We start from the raw sequence: 19,366 nt of genomic DNA, 5'->3' as shown, positions 1-19,366 counted from the left end.
TGTGGGTTTTACCAACAGATCCAGTTCTTGCTTGTTCTGTGGCTGCTGTTTTGCAAATGGGATGGGGTCTTTCAGCCCAGAAACCCACAGCACTGTGTGTCTCCGTGCAGAAGTTGCAGCAGCATAGTCCCCACTAGAAAGGAAGGAGAGGCAGCAGCCTCGTGTTTGGGGCATGAGAACCACATCCACCCTTCGCCCCTCAAAGGAGGTTGTTCCCTACTCCCTGATGGACAGGTGCTCGCGATGGCCCTTCGCAGCCGTATTTAGCTTGGAGACACAGTCTGGAGGAAGCCCCACCATGGGACAACAGATGGGATTTGGGAGCAGACAGACCTGCGCACTGCAGATTTGCTCTGTTTACAGCCGCCTGCGGGCATGCAGACAGGCACGTTCACTCCAGCCGCGGCGTCAGCCATATGCCAGGGCTGAGCAGGGCAGCATCGTAGTTTAAATAGAAGCTTTGCCTGTCTGCTTTTCGAATTACCTTGGTGTTACAATGTGAGAGGCGAGAGCCACCAGTGTGTGCAAAGCCTGTTGGTGCCTGGCTGTGATTGCTCGATGGGAAGGATGGAGTGGGGTGGCATCTAGTTGTGTGTGACCCACTCCTGCGGGGAAGGATATATTTCACACATTGTATGTGCTTGTTTGTCCCTTCTTTTTGCAACATCTGAGCAGCTTTTTGTGACTAATGGCTTTAGCCCACAAGATACTCATGTGACATAGGGGAATGTCATCCTCATCTTACAGATGGGGGCCTCAGGCCTAGAGAAACCAGTTGCTGCCCAGAAGGCTGAAATGGGGCCGTGCACTGGGCACAGTCAGACTGGGACCTAGTCCAGAGCCCAGTTCACAGCATCAGTAATCCTTAACCTGTACTTTGTCTGCAACAGAAGCCCATCAACACAACTTAGCATTGCCTGGAGTCATGGGATAGCTGGGAATCGTTCACAAGGGTGCCTTCTAATATTTGCTCTTCAGCAAATTTTCCCATATTACTTTGAAGGAAAACATGAGGAAATGTGGTAGATTGCAATAGTGAATGTGTTTTAGATGTGGCAATGCACTAAGCTCTCCCGATATATCACTTTTCCCTTTCTGCTGACACATTCCTTGGTCCCCTTGAGTAAAAGAAGAAAAACAGGAGAGGAGGTTTGAAGAACATGTTGTCCCTGTGATTGACAAGAGGTTGTATAAGTCAGTCAAAGGGAATCCTCCAGGCATTCCCTCTTGTGGGAAGATCCCACAGTGCTCTCTGGCCTTGTTCATTCTGTCTCTGGATGTCTGTGTACAAAATGTGTGGGTGGGAGACGAGCTGGATTAGAACCTCCAAGAGGAACAGACATCAGTTCTTTTAATTGAAAGCAGCTTCCAAGGGAGGGGTATGACATGGGCTTCCAGTAAGTAGACACAAATAGTCCCTGAATACTTTGGAGTAGATACTAAGCTCCTGTGGATCCCATTTGCTCTTTGGGTCTGAGAACCTGGATAAGGCCCAGTGAGTAAAGCTTTAAGTCTTATGTGATGTTGTCATTCTTCAAAGCAAATACTTCAGTGTTTGGTAACACCCTGAAATGAAAAGAACATCTATCCCCTCTCCCCTCCGCAGCTGTCAGGTGTTTTAGCTGCTGTTTTACATCACTGTAGCAAAGAGAAGACGTTAGGAAATGATTTATTTCTCATAAGCACAAATACTCCTATGAATCTGTAGCCATGAAGAGAGATGATGCTCCGTCTTCCACGCCATTCGAACTTGTAGCTTAAAAGTGGTGATACTGAAGTAAAAACTGCCTTCACGTAGCTGCCATCTTCTAGGGATGCCTTAAAAGCAAAGGTGTGAAAGACCCTCCCAGCAAATGGTTCTCAGACTTTGCAGTTGTGGTGTGACCCCCATAATCTGGGTAGGATTGAAAAGGGGATGTGTTTATCACGTGCCTTGGAGCCTATTGAGGTGGTGGAGTCTGTCGGTGATAGGAAGTGTTTATCCAATCAGATGTTATCACAAAATCTTGAACTTTTTTTTTTTGCCGGTAGCTAAGTTTACTGGATAGCAGCTAGCGTAGAAGAGGCTCTTGTAGCCACTTTTAATGTCGTATCTGGTAGACTTTTCCCACACTTCTCAATTATACTCTTCTCCGAAAAGAACTTTTTACCCCAGTACAGCTTTGAAACACTTGTCTGAGTAGCGATGGATCAGCCTCAGCAGGAGGAAGCTTATCTAACCTGTTCAAACCAGACCAGCCTACTGAGCCTGCACACCTCGGCTGCAGATGTCTCGAACACAGGCTCTTTATGCGATGTTAAGACTTTTGCTAATATTCACAGGCAGAAGCAGAAAGTGCCAGAGTTCACACACACACACACACAAATCAAACAAGGCATTTAAAAGTTATCAGAGATTTCCAGCCCACCTCAGCAGGGGTTTATTTTGGGTTTGATTCAAACTTTTAGTGAAGGTCTGGGTGATTTCTTAATACAGGTTTTCACTCATCCATTAAGTGGCACTTAAAATGCACCAAACATCAGTACTTTTGTTTCTTTCAACTACCTTTTTGGACCAATAGAACAGGAGGAGATACAAGAATAAGAAAAAAACTCATATAAAAGTAATGAGACCTTTGTTCATGTCAAAGAGCTCTCTGACCATATAAATTGCAGATGTGGGTAAGATAAATTCCCTGGCTGGAGAGGTATTAAAATAAAAACCATGCTCCCAACAAGAGACGGGCTGCTGAAAATGCAAGGAGGGAGAATTGTGAAATGGTACATGTCGAATTGCTGGCCTGGATTTCAAATGCCAAAGATAGTTTATGTAAAGCCTTGCTCTGCTGTAAAATGTAACACTATCCACTGGTGAGCCTCAATGAAGCTCGGTCCCAGTTGTTTTAAAAAATAAATAAACTAAAAATCTTCTTCCAGCCCATTAAAGCTGATTTATGTTTTGTCCATGGATTCCTCTGTGCTGGATCTTGAGGGACTCAGATTATAGAGGTGATTACCTCACTTTTAGCCAATCTGGTTTCTCGTTCCCAGGCATCCCAGACTGTCTTTGCATTGCCCAGACTTTGCCTGCCGAGACAAAGAGGGCAGTTCAGTGCAGAATTACCAAGTGGGCATAGGATTTTGACTGGTTAAAAATTCCTCTGTTGATTCTCTTGTTTTGCTTCAGGGTTTTGTTTTTGCTTTATTAATCAGGGAAATTGCTTATGGGAACAGCTTTACTGACAGTACATCACCACCTGGTTGCTCAGTTTGAGCTTTGGTCTTGGGAAGAAATCTAATACTGTCCCCAGGAGTACGTGGCTCCACTTAGCACCTGGCGCAGGTGGTCTGTGTGGTCAATCCTGGGCTCTCCTGTGGCTAACACAACTGCTGGAGATGGTTTGGCCTCTCGGGTCACATCCATAGCTCCATTGCTGCTGTACTGTGTGACCACAAGGAATTCCCTCTATCTCCATGCCTCTGGTGATGACAGTCACCAAGTTCACCATAGTGTTGTTAATCTTAACAGGAACCCTTCAGATGCTCCAAGAGCCTCAGCTGGAAGTATCTTTCTAATGCAATTGTACTCATTTGTATGGTGGACAATTCCATCCTCGTTCTTATTCAGGGAATGAAAGCTTTGGTCATGCGTTTTCCTTGTTTGAAGCAGCTTTCCTGAGCAGTGTTGTTTCAAGTTAAATCCTACCATTTCCTGCAGCTTCATTTTTTACGCTTTACATACTGACAGCACTGTAAGGCTCTCTGGTGCTTAAACTCAGACTTTTCTTCTTTGAGCTTTTCATCCATCCCAGCCAGCACTTGGGATTCATCTACTCATTCTTAATTGAAAAGAGTGGTTTGCTTATAATCTCACTGCTTCCTGCCATGGAAAGCGCTACAGGTGTAGGGAGAAAGTGATTCTGCTTGCACTTAGTTAAGGAAACAAGAAACTGGTTTGCTCAAATTGTGCTGTAGAAACAGGACTCTCCTAGTACACTTGCTTCTGAGTTTACATGACCATCTGTGGCTTCCCTGGGGTTGCAGTAACACACAGGTTTGAATAGGACATTGCCCGAGTACTGCGGAGAGCATCTGCAGACTGTCTGTGCTGTGAGCTGGTATGGTCAGAAGCGATCGTCACTTTGACTCCAGTGGGAAGAGTCATGGTCCACTTGAGTGGGAGCAAAGTTGTTCTGAATGCTGTGAAAGACCTCATACCAAATCAAGAGGACATTGTTGACTGCCATCCAGCTGCTGTGAGTCTTTATCTCCTTTTCATGTTTAAGTATTTCCTAGTGGAAGACCAGGAAACTTAACTTCTGAATCATCTCACGGTATTTAGAAACACCATTAATGTGTATTATTTTATTCTAGCAGTGCACCAGGATGCTTTTTCCCTACTTTAAACAGTTATAATCCTTCCTTACTGTCATCTACATCTGTTTTGTTATGATTCTTTTTTGTCCTGCAGTTGTGTCGAACTAAAGTGATTGACTTGAATGACGGCGTCTCTCAGTATGCCTGGTATCCCTGCACGGCCAACTTCCAGTACTCCCACATGACACAGACTATTTTCTGGCTGAAGGTAGGAAGCACACGTGTCATTCAGAAGCCTCGTCTTTGCCTGCCTAGACGAAGGTTCTCTGATAAGTAAAATATCATAGGACAGCCTTCCCAGCGCCAAGCTGCTCCTTTCTTTGAAGTATGTTTAGTGCAAAACAAAGTCTCTGAGTGCTGTCTAGAGAGTTAGTGGTGAAGTCCCCTCCTGTGACAAGGCTATTGAATTTCTGAAAGGTTACAGCCCCCAGCTGCAGGGCTACTTGACTCGAGTTTATCTAGTTTGTGTAGGAGAGATTGGAAGAGAAGACTTCAGTGTGACCTCAGATGGGAATTGTTGTTTTTAATGTCCTGCACTGAGTCTTGGGTTTTTTTTTACACAGTTCTCCACCTGAACTTTTATGGGGCTTTTGTTTTCCCAGGCTTATTTTTCCCAGCCTATGGTAGCTGCAGCAGTCCTAGTTCACTTGGTCACTGATGGGACCTATTACCTGGATCAGAAGCAGGAGACCATCGGTGTGCAACTGTTTGACACCAAAGAGCAAAGCCATGATCTTGGTAAGACTATATTCTATTAACCACCTTCTTTATTGCTTGCTTAATCTGTTGGTACCCCCATTCACAAACTGACCCATACTCCTGCTCAGTTTTTGCAGGATTAGACAAACAGTGGTTGCATAATGCTCCGAGACTTGATTTTCACTGGAGTTTGTTGAAAATGATGCATCATTTTATACAGATATTTCTCCGTACCTGTTCAATGTATGTTCAGAAGTGTTTAGTTCCTCTTTAGTCTTTAAAAAAGCCCTGTTTCAATGCTTCCTGCACAGCACCTCCCTGGAGAGACACTGACAATGGTACGGGCAAACTACTGTAGCAGAGAGTGAGGGATCTTCACCAGCTGGTGCAGCAAACACTTCTGCTTCACTAATGGTTCTGGCTGCATTTAAGCTCCAGGACCAAGGAGATCACCCTAGGTATCAACTCTGTGCTAGGGTAGGACTTATGTAATCCCTTTCCTGCTGTTCCCTTCCCTTTTTTCCACTGAGAAGAGAAGAAAGCTGACTGTGTTATCATGAAGGGCGTTTTTAAGTAAAAATACCCCTTTGCTCCCCCAGCTTTTAGTTTTACCATAGTTTTGCAATTTTGACAAGCTGAAACTCAAATGAACCTCCTACTAGTGTTAAGAAGGGATGTACACAAGCGACAGGTATTGGATGACTGTCCTGGATAATATATAATTTGGTGGGTTGTGGAGGAAAAGAAAGAAAGTTTATGTGGTGTCTGTTGTCCGAGTACAAAACAAAAATCATAGCAAGTTGCGCAAGTTGAATCAGGATAGCTCCCACTTTGCCAGAGCCCCTGGATTAGTCTTACCCTCCTCCGTCTGCAAAACATGGGCACATAGCATTCTCCCTCCAAAAAACAAATGATTGAAAACAAATACTTAATGTGAAGTTGTATAAAGGCAGACGGACAGATTGTGAGAGAAAGGGGACAAGAAAGAGAAGCAAAGAGGAAATAGGGTAAGGTTTTGAAATCCTTGGTGAAATAGCAACGTGAGTTTGGCACGGCTCAGAGTGATGCCTGGAGATCATCACAGCTGAAACGCTGCCTTCATCATGGCAAAGCCCCTCTGACCTTTTCAGAAGAAGCTTGTCTTGAGTCTTGGTAGGAGATGGAGAGGTTGGGATGTCAAACACCCTGTTATTTTAGAGCCATTGTAGACATTGAGTTCAGCCTCTGGGTACTTTGCAAGTGCTGCTGAGGATTGGTGGATGCCAAGCTACAGAAACAGGAGCAAGCACGGAGGCAGCTTGAACTCCCCTGCCATGGGCAACTGTACTACCTTGAGTGGTTTATTGCTAGTAAAGGCAGGTTAGTTTAATGAACTTGACCTCTTCAGCCTTCATTTACCTTGTCAGGGTCGGAAAGCATCAGCCACTGCAGTGCAGCTCTGAGGGTCTGTTTTGTTGTGGACACCACCTGAGTGCAAGGAATGAAATTGGAGTGAATAAACAGCCTCATACCACAAGGTCTTTCTTGGCTTTCTATCAGAGAAGGCAGAAACTTCCAAGGAATTTGGGAACCCAGGATTTTGAGTATTAACTGCACCTGTTTGTAAGTGAGAAATGTGCATCGTTCCACAAGGAGCTGATATCAAAATACCTGTGGGAGGCAAGGAGACAGGGAGGTTATTTCAGGGTCAGGTAAAGACCAAAACAAAAGGAGGTTTACTTTTTTTTTGTTTTGGTTTGGTTTTTTCTATTACAAGAAGATTTTTTTTTAAGTAGAGGGTGGGAGATAGATGTTTAAAGAGAGTGGTCAGAAGTCTGTCTCAATTCACAGGAAATCCCTTTCTAAGGAGAGAAATGAAAACTCTTTTTATTTCTTCCCTTTTGAGTCAAGAAGCCTGAACTGGAAAAAAAATACTAACACTAGAAGTCCTTCAGCCAGTTAAACATGCAAATAGAATTTATTTTATTTTCAAATTCAGAAGTGTATCAGGGTAGCCAAAGGGCCTGGGCCAAAGCTGTTGCTGGGGGAGCTCCAGTGAAGCAAATGGAACTGGAGCCAAGCTGATCCTCGGAGCGATGCCACAGAGCCGTAGTGGCAGGGCTTTGCAGGCAGCCGTCAGGCCATGAATCTCAATTAATGAATTTTGAGGCCAGCCGACAGCTGTCTGTCCTTTGAGTTACCCCTGAGATGGATTTGGCCCATTAGAATTCAGGTTGCCACTACTTGAAGGTGGGAATTGTTTCCCAACTGTCACTGAGTGCTGTCTCTGCTGGAGAAAAGGGATTAAGAAGTCTCCTTGTCACCTCTCTGGTGCTTCTGCGCACCTCACCTCTTGAGACGCTTTTATTTTCCTAAGACACAATTATTTTCTTCTCAGATGAGATCACTTGTAAAATTCTCAGAGGGTCCATCACTCTCATTTCTCTCTTCAGGACCATCTTTGCCTTTCTTAGCAAAGAGTAAGATACCCTGAGGCTGAAAACCATAAAAAAAAAATCAAAAGTGGAGCCATTTAGTGTAGAGTTCATGCAAAAAAAAGTTTTACGCTAAGTGCTAATGACATGCACAGCTACAAACCAACCACTGGTGCACTGCCCATGGTGCACAAAGCCACCCAGCCTGCCAGCACCGTTTGATGCGCGGTATAAAGGCTCCAACTGTCCTCTCAGACCGGTTCTACAATAGTGTGACTCCGCTTCCTCCGTGATGGTTGCTCCTGATTTAACAGAGCACAATAGAAATGTAGCTGTGGTCTAAAGAAACTGTTCTGAGAGTCTGCCGCGCTCGCCGAGAGAATGGCAGCCTTTCTTCAGCTGTCTGGAAGGATATACTTCTCTGCTAAGCTCTCTGGAGCGCTTTGGGAAGCCCCTCCAGGCAGCTTACCATAACTTTTCAGCTCTATAGGGCTGTTCCTATGGGTGAAATGCTTCTGAAGTGCCCATGGCTTCGGGAGGCAATTGTGTTAAGTCTGACCCTTCCTCTGATCTTGTCTCTCCTCTGGCAGGTGTCCACGTCCTGAGCTGCAGGAACAATCCCCTGATTATCCCCGTCATCCATGACCTCAGTCACCCTTTTTATCACACCCAGGCTGTCCTCATTAGCTTCAGCTCCCAGTTTGTGGCCATCTCCGGGGTGGCCCTGCGTTCCTTCCACAACTTCGACCCCATCACCATCAGCAGCTGCCAGCGAGGACAGACCTACAGCCCGGCAGAGCAGAGGTGAGCCTGTCAGCTTGCTTCCTTCGACCTCGCCACCCACCGCCCCTGCGCCGCCCGCCTGTGCCGGGGGTTAAGAGGAGGCAGGAGGGGCACAGCAGCTGAACCCTGCTGACCCTTTTGTGTTGCTGGTAAAAAAACGGCAGTGTTCTCATTGATCAGGATGGATGGGACATTTAACCCGCACGGGATACTGTTAGTGAATTATTTCCTCTTCCTTTCTCCTCCCTCCTTTATCCCAAGCTTGGAATTGGGGCCAGTTAACTCTCCATACATTACCCCGTATGGCATCGTTTTCGCCACTGACACACTGGCTTCGATCTAAACGACTTTGCACTGCTGAAGTGCTACAGGGACCTCCCACAGGAGCGGTCGCATGGAGACAAAGTGATGCTTGTGCCCCAGTGGGGATAGATCCTGCAAGGTGCTTGGCCCTATGCGGTGGGTGCTTGGCCACCAGCATTCGTGGTGCTTTTATGGCTGGATAAGAGCCTTTAGTACCTCTCCGGATCCGGCCCATGTTCTGAAAAGCTCTGTGGGACCCCCCAGGATGAAAGGTTTATGGCTACCGTTTTATTCTTGTTGTTATTACAGACACATCAATAGATCACCACCAACCCCTCTCAGTCCCTGCTTTACAGCATCCCACAGAGATTGTGACCTTTCATGGCCTCTGGTGCGGCAGCTTCATGGATCCTTTCAGTGAGGCAGTGAAAAGAAGAGGGGAGAATTTAGCAAAATCCCTGAAAGAATCTTTTTTTTTTCTCCCCCCTTTTGTGAATTCAAAGTTGTGAGTAGTTGTCATCCCATAGCAGCATAGTAAAACAAGTCGCAGATCCCAGCAAACCTCTCCTCAGCTTCCTAAGCAGGCTGTCAGGTTTTTTGATAATGTTCTGGCTTGGTTTTAGGACCTGCTTTTATTCCAGGAAGAGGGGGGAGATTGAGAGGGGGCTGAAGGAAAGGAAAATAGAATTAAAAAGGAGTATATCTATAGCTAAATCAATCCAGTCAGTGTGTTCTGACCTAGATTCGAGGAGGCTGATCGTTCTGTGCAATAGGTTTTATAAATTCAGAGGCCCAAAGACAGCAGCATCAAGTTTCAGATGAGAAATCTTGGAAGTTCGGCCAAATCTCAGTGCAGGAGTAAGACAGAAAAAGAGCGAGAAAGACCCACTGGAAGGAGATGTTGAGAAGGGACGGAGTTCGAGGGGACTGAGATGCAGGACCACATTCCTCCCTTGCAAGTTTTCAGTAGGAATTGAACCGTTTGTTCGCTTATGAAATTAGAAGTGCTTTGTGTTTAGAAAGTTATTTCCTTAATAAAAAATGCATTCCCCTCAGGCAAAGCTTCTCTGAGCCTCCGCAGCCCAGCAAACTAACCTTTAGAAGTCCCTTGAAGAAGAATCACCCGCCGTTTGCCTCTGTTTTTTTCTCCTTCTTGAATGTTTGGGTTTTTTTTTTTTTTTCGTTCTTTTGTTTTCATGATGCACTGAACCATCTCAGCCCCTTGCTCTCAAAAACTTCCATCAGAGCCTCACTCGCTCAAAGTAACGTTATAGGTCTTGCAGGTTACAACGCTAGATTGATCATAAAGTTTCCTGTGTCAGTCAAGGAAGTAGAAACTCTCTGAAATAAAGCCCTGATCCAAAGACTATTGAAATCAGTGGTATTTTTTTTTCCCATTGATGATAGGCTATAGTCAAAAATCTCCCGTTTGCCTTGTGATGGGTTTGCTGTGAGTGACCACGTTTGCTTTCTTCTATACAAGAAACTTGAAGCAGTTCAGGTATCCAAGATGTAGAGAAAGTTGTGCATTAAGTTGTGCAGCCAGGAAATAGGTGATGCCTTGGCTGTCACCTGCCATCTTATTCCTTGCTTCTTTTACCAATTCAGGAAGAACTAAGAGAGTGGAGAAGCACTGGAAAAAGGCTGCCCAAGGAAGTGGTGGAGTCACAGTCCCTGAAGGCGTTTGAAAAACATGTAGATGTGCTTCAGGACATGGTTTAATAAGCACAGTAGTGGAGTGTTGATGGTCGGACTGGATGATCTCGAGTGTCTTTTCCAACCGTAATGATTCTGTGATTCTATGAACATAGAAAGAAGGATGTTTTTAAAATTTCTTCTTAACCAGTTCAGAAGGTGGATGTGGGGTTTCAGCCTCCCATGCTCACGGTCTCCCCATCAGACTCCTTTTGAGTTCCCACACTGCCCATTCTTCCCTTCTCCCCTCTCTCTACTGGTTGCATTTGCCTAAGGTGATTAGTGGAAGGTGCCCTAGTGGAAGGTGTCCCTGCCTGTGGCAGGGAGGTGCAACTAGATGGGCTTAAATGTCCCTTCCAATCCAAACCACTCCATGATTCTATGATTTTTTAAATATTTATTTAATTTTTAAAGGAACTTTCCTTCTTATGTGTAAGCATCAGTTCTATCGCTTTCATTTTCCTTAGGTCAACGTGGATATTTTCGCCTGCTTTTTGGCTTTTCTCTACAAGAGATATTATTTCTCTCTCTTCAAGGAGAATTATTTTAGTTGGAGAGGATTTATAGCCAGATACAGACACTTCCAGGCAAGGGTGCAGATTTTAAATACGTGAGGGAAAAGAAATATATCGGCCCTTAAAAGTTAACACAGCTTTTATTTTGAGGGTGAATGGATCACTCCCATGGGTTAGTGACAACTTAATAACTGAAAATAAAACATACACTCACTCTTCTTTCTTAAAATATATATTACAGTCAATATTTTAGAAGAGGAAAAGGAGCTTAAATGCAGAAGTCCCATTGAACTTCATAGGTAGTTGTTCTCAGTCATCGTTAGCTCTTTTGAAAATCCATTCCATCTTTCTGAAGACATTTGAAAAAAAAAATACTCTGTACTTTCCAGTTATATTTTTCTAGTTGTTGGTTTTTCTGCTGCAGCTGACCACAGGCTCTTTTTGTTTTCAGCAAAAGTTTACCTCGCTGCTGGAGTTGCGCTGTAGAAACAACATGCTTTATTTTCACGTTGCATCCTTAGACCTGATATAATGGCCCAGTTAGCTCTTCTGTTGTGCTTTATAGCTCAAATTATTACATTATTTTTAGTATTTTTTATTTAGTCTGACAGTGTGGACGGTGAAATCGGGTGTTCTTACACCACAGTCACTCCAGAAGCAAGAAAGCCTGGTGTACTGGGGCTGCTGTTCCCAGAGGTTCCTCAGAAATCAGGATTTGTTCTTTTTACCATGTAGGAAACACCAGCTGGGGGTCTGCCATCCCTGGCAAGGCAGTCCTTTTGAAGTGCTGTTTTACTTCGGGCATTTCCGTGCCGCTTTCACAAGACCCGTCCGTTTCTCCATCCTGCCTGCTTCCATTTGTGCCTCTCCTGGAGACTGCAGGGAGGAGGCATGAAAACCCAGGTAGACACCTCCATTCAACTGTCAGAATTGTGGATTTAAGGAGTTTCCAGCCTTCTAATCCCCCATTAACTCCATATTTGTAACGAGGATAAGCCTCCCCACCCCAGAGCAGGCTCTGGCTGCCCTCACTGTCCAATGTGCACGCCCCACATCGTGCAGCTCTTTGTGCTTTCTACTTAATGTAGCAAGATTTTCCTTTTCTTTGGTTAAATCTTGGAACAAATTCACTCCTATGGCTGCAAAATTGCTTCTGTAAGGGAGATTTAGAATGTCCATTCCTCTATCAGTGTGCACATCTGGCTGTATGGCAGCTGGGGGGGGACCAGCACCGTAGACCAAGACCCACTGCTGGCCAACACAGCATTGCCTGCCATCTCCCCAGTCTCCGCGGAGGGCTGTCCTTCAAGCGTCACCCTCTGCCGCCTCAAACAAGCCCCAGGGAGACGTAGCCCACTCCAGCTCTTTTCTTTGTCTTGTTCTCTCCTGCTGTCAGCTTCCCCAACAAGAAATGATGAAGATAAATCTTCAGCAGTGGAACGAATGCAACCGCCCTTTATAACTGGTTATGGTTTTGCCTTTTTTTATAAAGGGGGAAAAAGGGTTTCCTCGTCTCTTTTTATTTTGTGATTTAATGCAGCTTTCTCTTTCCCAATTCGGCCACCTTTCCCCTGCCCTGCATTCTGTCATTAAGCGCAATCTCTGTCAGCTCGCTTCTGGTGAAGTTAATGAATTTCTCACAGAACTGTTAATCATAGAAGCTTTGGTCCGTGACATGTGTTATAATTCAATGGGTTTTTAACCTTCGCCCCATTTTGGTAATTGGCAAACAGCATCATTTGGCTTTTATTAAAGTGGAAGGCAATGCATTTTCTTTGTTTGCCTGGACAGACTCTGGCAGGGAGACCCACAGGACTGCTAATGCCCAAGCACACGTTCCTGCTTCTAGTCTGGCAGGCAAAGGGGCCTTGAGAGGTTTATCAGTTCAGCATGGACCCCCCAAACAGGGTATCTCACACAACGGGGTGCACTGGGTGATGAAACACTCCCAGGCTGAAGGCAGAGCCAGTCCCTGGGGAAACCATTACCCTGCCAGTGGCTGGGGACAATGGTAGGGATGTGCTGGCTCATACCTCTCTTTCTGCCAAAGAATATCCGGTGCTGGATCAAGTGTTTGCTGTAAATCTCTTGGTTTATTTGCATTCTTGACCCTATCAGTTTCAATTCAGGTTTAGTTGTGATCATTATTGGAGTCAGGTGAAATGAAATGGCAATGAGATCACTGAAGATACCATAGGTGATGCTACTCTTTTGATGACTCTCATGGACCAGTTTTGAAGGCAAATATCTAAAAGGAAAGGGCTGGAATCTTCTTCCAGGGATGCAGTCAGCACAGATTCACCAATTCATCAAGCACCAAGATCAGAGTAGATGTTCTTCGAGATTTTGTATTAGTACAAGAAGATTGATGTATTTTAGCTGAAGTCTGAAGAAGATAAATTCATTGCTACCTTTGCAGTTCATACTTTTTTATTTCTACAACAAGGAATGTGGCTAGCAGCCCTTGTTTTTCAATATGGTGTATCTATGTTTGGATTGGAGAGACAGAATCTGCTCTTGCTTTTAGGGGAATCTCTACAGAGGAGAAGACGAACCCACTATAAGGATAAATTTGTTAGAAACACCCTCAGGTTATCTCTATGTCAGTTGTATGTATGGTGTTATAGAACAAAACCAAAGTTCAAAGAATCATAGAATAGTTTGGGTTGGAAGGGAGCTTAAAGGGACACCTCCAGAGGGACGCCTCCCACTGGCTCAGGCTGCCCAAGGCCCATTCAACTTGGCTTTGAACACCTCCCGGGATGGGGCAGCCACAGCTTCCCTGGGCAACCTGGGCCAGTGGCTCACCAATCTCATTGTGAAGAAATTCTCCCTTATGTCCAGTCTAAATCTGCCCCTCTCCAGTTTATACCCATTGCCCCTCATCCTATCACCACAAGCCTTTGTAAACAGCCCCTCTCCAGCTTTCCTGTAGCCCCTTCAGGTACTGGAAGGTCGCTATAAGGTCTCCTCAGAGCCTTCTCTTCTCCAGGCTGAACAACCCCAACTCTCTCAGCCTGTCCTCGTAGGGGAGGTGCTCCAGCCCTTTCATCATCCTTGCAGCCTCCTCTGGACCTGTTCGAACAGCTCCGTCTCCTTCTTATGTTGAGGATTCCAGAACTGGACACAATACTCCAGATGAGGTCTCACAAGAGAGGAATAGAGGGGCAGAATCCCCTCCCTCGCCCTGTTGGCCACACTTCTTGTGATGCAGCTCAAGATATGGTTGGCCTCTGGGCTGCAAGCACACATTGCCAACTTATGTCAAGCTTCTCGTCAACTAGCACCTCCGAGTCCTTCTCCACAGAGCTGCCCTCACTTACATCATCCCCAATCCTGTATGGAAACTGGGGATTGCCCCTATTCAGGTGTAGGACCTTGAACTTGGCCTTGTTGAACCTCTTGAGTTTCGCACAGGCCCGCTTCTCCAGTTCTTCTGATCTGCAGCCCAGTTCTGGCTTGAACTGTAGAAAAGGAAGTTTTTCCTATGTACAGTAGCTAATATTATGGCTCTTATCCTAACAAGTGCATACCACAAGCTTTTATACTCACCTACGCTTATACATGTGTCGGAGATGTCACGGAGCAAACAAATAATTGGGGCACTGTGTTAAGATGAGTTCTTGGAAAAGCACTTGACCCCAGGGTTAGGAAAAGAAAGTTTGGCTGCTGTAAGCTTTTTGAAAGAGGAAGTCCTGGATTGTTTTTATGTGAGGAAGGAAGAGTTGCGCTTAATTGTTAGAATTCTCTATAAACATGTTAAAATACTAATGTTTCTAGGATTGTGTCACTAAGGCCCCAGTTTAGCAAAGCCTTTGGCTATTTGCACGCATCCCCTGTAGTCAAATCTATCAGTGGGACTTAACTGTGCTTTTGAAGTTAAGCACATATTTAAGTGCCTCGCTGAATTGAGGCCAATATTGGCACAGAGAAATAAAGATTTAGAGGCTAATGACTGAGCTCATTTAGATTAGGGATGGGCAGAATGGATTCGAAGAAAGTAAGAACTGGCTCAGAACTTGAGCCTACATGTGAAGCTGACTCAGTTCAGGGCTTTTTACATCACTGAAACACTCTGCCTTGGTCTGTATTTTTAACATGCTGCAGGCAGTGGATTGTATACAGGAAATCCACTGCTCCTTGCGCACACCTTGGTGTGAAAATGTTGCTTTAGGAGATCATACAGGACAAGAATAGGAACATGGGAACCCTGAGGTGGACATGATAAAGTAAACAGCCAAGGAATATCGCAGGCACTGACACTTATTGGTTATCAGTAAATCATTAGAGTGGTCTTTAGGTCCCTTGTATAGCTTTTGTCTAGACTAGCTCATGCTCTGGCAAGCAATTCCCAGGTGCATTTGGGAGTTAGACCTGGGATGATTTGAAACAGGCAGTTTTGATGAAGTCACTCAACATTGATTGCAAGAAAATGAAATAAGCATTATTTATTATTATTATGTTATTATTATAACATTAAAGTAGAAGTGATTTCAATCTCAGATACTCTATGTTGTTCCTTACCTGAGGAATGCGTAGTTTCTGGAGCATGTGATGATTAACCGCTGTTAAACGGCAGCTCTCGTGCAAGAGATTCTGTAATCCACAGTTCTGCAATATGGATGTGATAGTTTCTTTGAATTTCCTACTTGGAAATATGAATTTCCCCTTCTTAATTCTCCATTTGCAGAATTCAATTCAGGATCATGACTTCAAAATTCATTGGGATTTATGGCTGACAGTAGCTGATACCAAATTGGAACCAGTAGCTAGAGAACCAGAAATATTTAAATTGGAAACATTTGGTGGCGGTGGTTGTTTTTTTACAAAAAGTGAATGGTTGTATTGTTTGTCACTGAAGTCATTCATATAGAGTTACAGACAGAGAGAGCTGCCCAGATGATCTGCTAACCGAGGCATAATCTGGAGCCTGGAGGGGGTGGCTAAAAATGTTCCCTGGCCATTTAAGAAGACCACAAGGGGACTTGTAAACAGAAAGAAGAACATCACAATAAGTATTTCTTAATGCCTTTGTCTGTGGCGTTTCAGTTCTGTAGGACTTTTAAGCCCAAGCTTGCTCATCTGGTGTCCTGATATGAACTCAAGAAACTAGATTCTTTTTCTCCTTTACATTGATGGAAATGAAAAGCGATGCCACTTACTGCGGCCACGTTCCTCCAGATTTCCCTTTGTGCAAATTGCAAAGGTTTTCTTAGGCTCATCCTTCTCTCTGAAGCCATTCAAGGCTGAATTCAGTGCTACATTGTTGTGTAGCGCATTGATTCAAGTGAGTTATTAAATTAAATAGGTCTGCTATTATTTTATTTTTCCAATATAGTGTAAAAGTTTTTCAGATTTTGCAGGCATTTTGCAATGGGCAGTCAAGGTTCACATTATGTGCTTCTGAGAATGACTTGGCAATGGTGCTCGCTTCTTTCCTCAATGAGTCAACTTCCTTCTCGCTGGAGCCCTGGCACGGGACGAACTCATAGTGCAGCCTTACCCTTTGAAAAAGAGAGGGGAGCAAAGTGACAGTTAGGCTTCATGTGTAGGTGTATGTGGGACATGGCTCCCTCCCCAGCTTTCTTGTAGCCCCTTCAGGTACTGGAAGATCGCTCTAAGGTCTCCCCGCAGACGTCTTTCATCATTTACGCTCTCACTCAACATCCATGTTCAGATATTCTTGCTGATGTTAATTGCCGACTTACTCAACTAGCAGTGCTGTGAGGTCGATTGTAGGGTGCTGCTATGCGTCTATGAGGATATAGACGCTAGGATATACTGTCCACTTGTTCTTCCACCATCTCATCCACAGCCTTACTGATTGGTGCAAAGGGAAATCAAGGGCAGTTTAGATTCGTATGTTATGCTGTTTGTTGCAGTGATGGAAAACATTCATGAAACTCTTAGCATGGGAGGGAGGGGAACCTACCTGAAGGCAGGCGCACTCTATGCAGGTCATCTCTGGCATAGGATCATCTGTTCTACGGAAGCAATGAGCAACACTGTGGTAGTGTTGTTTGTTGTGTACAAGGGTATTGAGTTGGCCAATGAAAAAGTGGAATTCTCCTTCCTCGGTCCTGCCAGCAGTATTATTTTGTGCACAATGAGGAAATAAGATCTTTCTGAATGTAGAAGTTGTTTATGGCTCATCGCACTCCAGGGAAAAGCTGCCACTGAACAAGTAACCTTAAATCACAAGCAGTGGGCACTTCCCATATAGCACTAGTCTGGGAAAGAGAAATGAGTTGTGGAGGTACATAATACTGTCGTTTAATCTGATGTAGAGCTCAGCAGAGACATGTGCAGATGGTGTTTCTCTATCAGTAACATGGGGATAACAATACCAGCCCAGGTGTCTCACAGGGGTGTCATGAAAATTAATTAGATAATGTCTGCACAGTGCTTTGAATACAGCAAAACACTATGTACATGCTAAGTCCTGTGTTTACTGAGGTGGGTGATGTTTTGGTGGCTGTTAACCCTTTTTCTAGGAGACAGGAATAGCTTGCTTGTAATCCTTTTCAAAATATGTGTATTGATGCATTGCTTTCCCTTCTTTCTATAACTTTGTGCTTCAGGTTCTTCCCCAGCCATGTAGATGGTGAAATCAGTCAAGGTTTTCCCTCCTCGGGATTAGTTTAACTGTATTTAATTTGGATTCAGTTTGAACTTCAGCAGAGGCATATTGCCTTGTAGGACCCCTTAACCTCAGAAATTTTGTCTCTAATCCAGCAAAACATCTTTCCACGTGCTTTAAGAGTCTCAGCGTTTTCATTGCCCTTTAGCTGAGGGACTGCCCCATGCTCACATTTGAACATGTTTGACTCAGGTCATCAGAGATGGTGAAAGATTTTGTGTCAACCAGACATTTATTCCGTGTATGCAAAAATAAAACAAAAGACTCTTTTTACAAGTTGTGCTAAATGTTACAATAATTCACTGTAGAGAGAGCAGAGAGTTTCCGGCCAGGGAAAGATTTTATGGATGGCAGGACAGCATCTGGAGAGATCTGAAATGACAGCGTGCTGCTGAGCTTGATAAGGGCTTATCAACACAGCTACACAGCTGATGTTTGGTGTTCCTCGTGAAGTGGAATAAAATGAATGTGTTGATTTCAATCGAGTTTCTCAGAGATAAGAGTGTCTATCGCAGAAACCCCTCCTGACATGTACGCACATGTACGCTTATCACTCGCAACATCAGGCACTCCTGTACTCGGCAGAGATTTAAAATTGGATGGGGCGGAAGAACTGCTTTTTGAGGGAGAATGCTCTTGTGGGATGGATGAGTGCGTGTTGACACAGGAGTAGGAAGGCCACAGTGTACTTTCTCCGTGTTGTTTCTCCTCTGCAAATGCTGCGGAACAGAAAGGAATTCTGCAGAATAGGCAGGTTCTTCCCTTTTGCCACAAGAGCTGTAATTTGCTTTCACTGTCATCACCATTACCACCATCCCTGTCCTTCAGAAGACACAACCAGAGGGTGCACTCCTCACTGAGGAGCCTTTTGCCAAGTTGGGTTCAGTAGGCCGACTGGGTACCTGCTGTCTGACAGGTGATAGAATCATAGAATGATTTGGGTTGGAAGGGATCTTAAACATCATCCAGTTCCAACCCCCCTGCCATGGGCACGGACACCTCCCACTGGATCAGGGTGCTCAAAGCCTCATGATGAGCCTGTCAGTCAGACGCGCTTGCCCTAGTGAAATGAATTAAATCAGTTGAATAAAAATACCACTTCTTGTCTCCCACCTAGCTGTGTTCACTACTCCTGTGAAGCCACTGATTGCCAGAAGCTGGAAATAGAGAACGCGCTGCTGAACTGCACCGGTGGCGGGTGGTACAACGGTGCCCAGTGCAATGTCAGCTGCAAGAGAGGCTACATTTTGCAAGTCCACCGAGACGATGATCTCAGCAAGAGCCAGGTTTGTTCTGCTGGTTTTGTATAAGCCACAAAACAGGGATGAACAAATAGATGTGGAGAAATTGAGAAATCACCCAGCCTGAAACCCCAAATCTCAGCTCAGACTGGGGACAAGGCCTTATGCAAAAAATTCTCATCAGAATAAGAGCTATCTGACTCTGTAGGAAGAGGTACTGACAGTGAGCAAAGCTCAGATGTGCCCCAAATCTAGAAATTTTCAACCCAAAACATTCAAATATGTGTTCAGGCCTTCTCTGATCTCACTGGCTCTACTCAGCCATTGTTTCTTGGGTTGTTTTTTGGGGGAGTGGAGTTTTTGGGTTTTTGCACGACCAATTTCTAGCCAAAATATCTCATTTTTATTCCTCAGGTTGAGGCTAACAATGCCTTAACTCCTTTGCAGCGTTTCAGTCCATCTGCATCCTGGCACTACAGAAACACACATTTTCAAGGGAGTGGAGAAAACACCTTAAACCTTTTTGCTTCCAAAGCAATGAAAACCTCCCCTAGTGGGCCAGGGAGTGCTCCCCATCTTCTTTAAGCCATGCATTAATAATCCAGCTCTAGAAAAGCAGCATGTCCTGATGCAGTGAGTGGGACATCGAGGAAAGTTATTAATTTCTTTAAACATTTTTAAATTAATTAAACATTAATTTCTTTAAACCACAGGTCCTTC

General features: G+C 44.6%; 1 protein-coding gene across 1 annotated transcript in view; it reads left to right on the top strand.

Annotated features, from left to right (window-relative positions):
- Positions 1-19,366, top strand: part of PAPPA (pappalysin 1) — a 183,923-nt gene that overhangs the window by 120,952 nt on the left and 43,605 nt on the right. Inside the window, exons 11-14 of the mRNA XM_009569421.2 lie at positions 4,451-4,564; positions 4,959-5,094; positions 8,060-8,273; positions 18,523-18,691. Coding sequence (XP_009567716.2) covers positions 4,451-4,564; positions 4,959-5,094; positions 8,060-8,273; positions 18,523-18,691 — 633 coding nt within the window. The remainder of the gene's footprint in view (positions 1-4,450; positions 4,565-4,958; positions 5,095-8,059; positions 8,274-18,522; positions 18,692-19,366) is intronic.

This window comes from Cuculus canorus, chromosome 19 (assembly GCF_017976375.1).
Source record: "Cuculus canorus isolate bCucCan1 chromosome 19, bCucCan1.pri, whole genome shotgun sequence".
Classification (NCBI taxonomy): Eukaryota; Metazoa; Chordata; class Aves; order Cuculiformes; family Cuculidae; genus Cuculus; species Cuculus canorus.
This window is presented reverse-complemented; position numbering and strand designations above follow the sequence as displayed.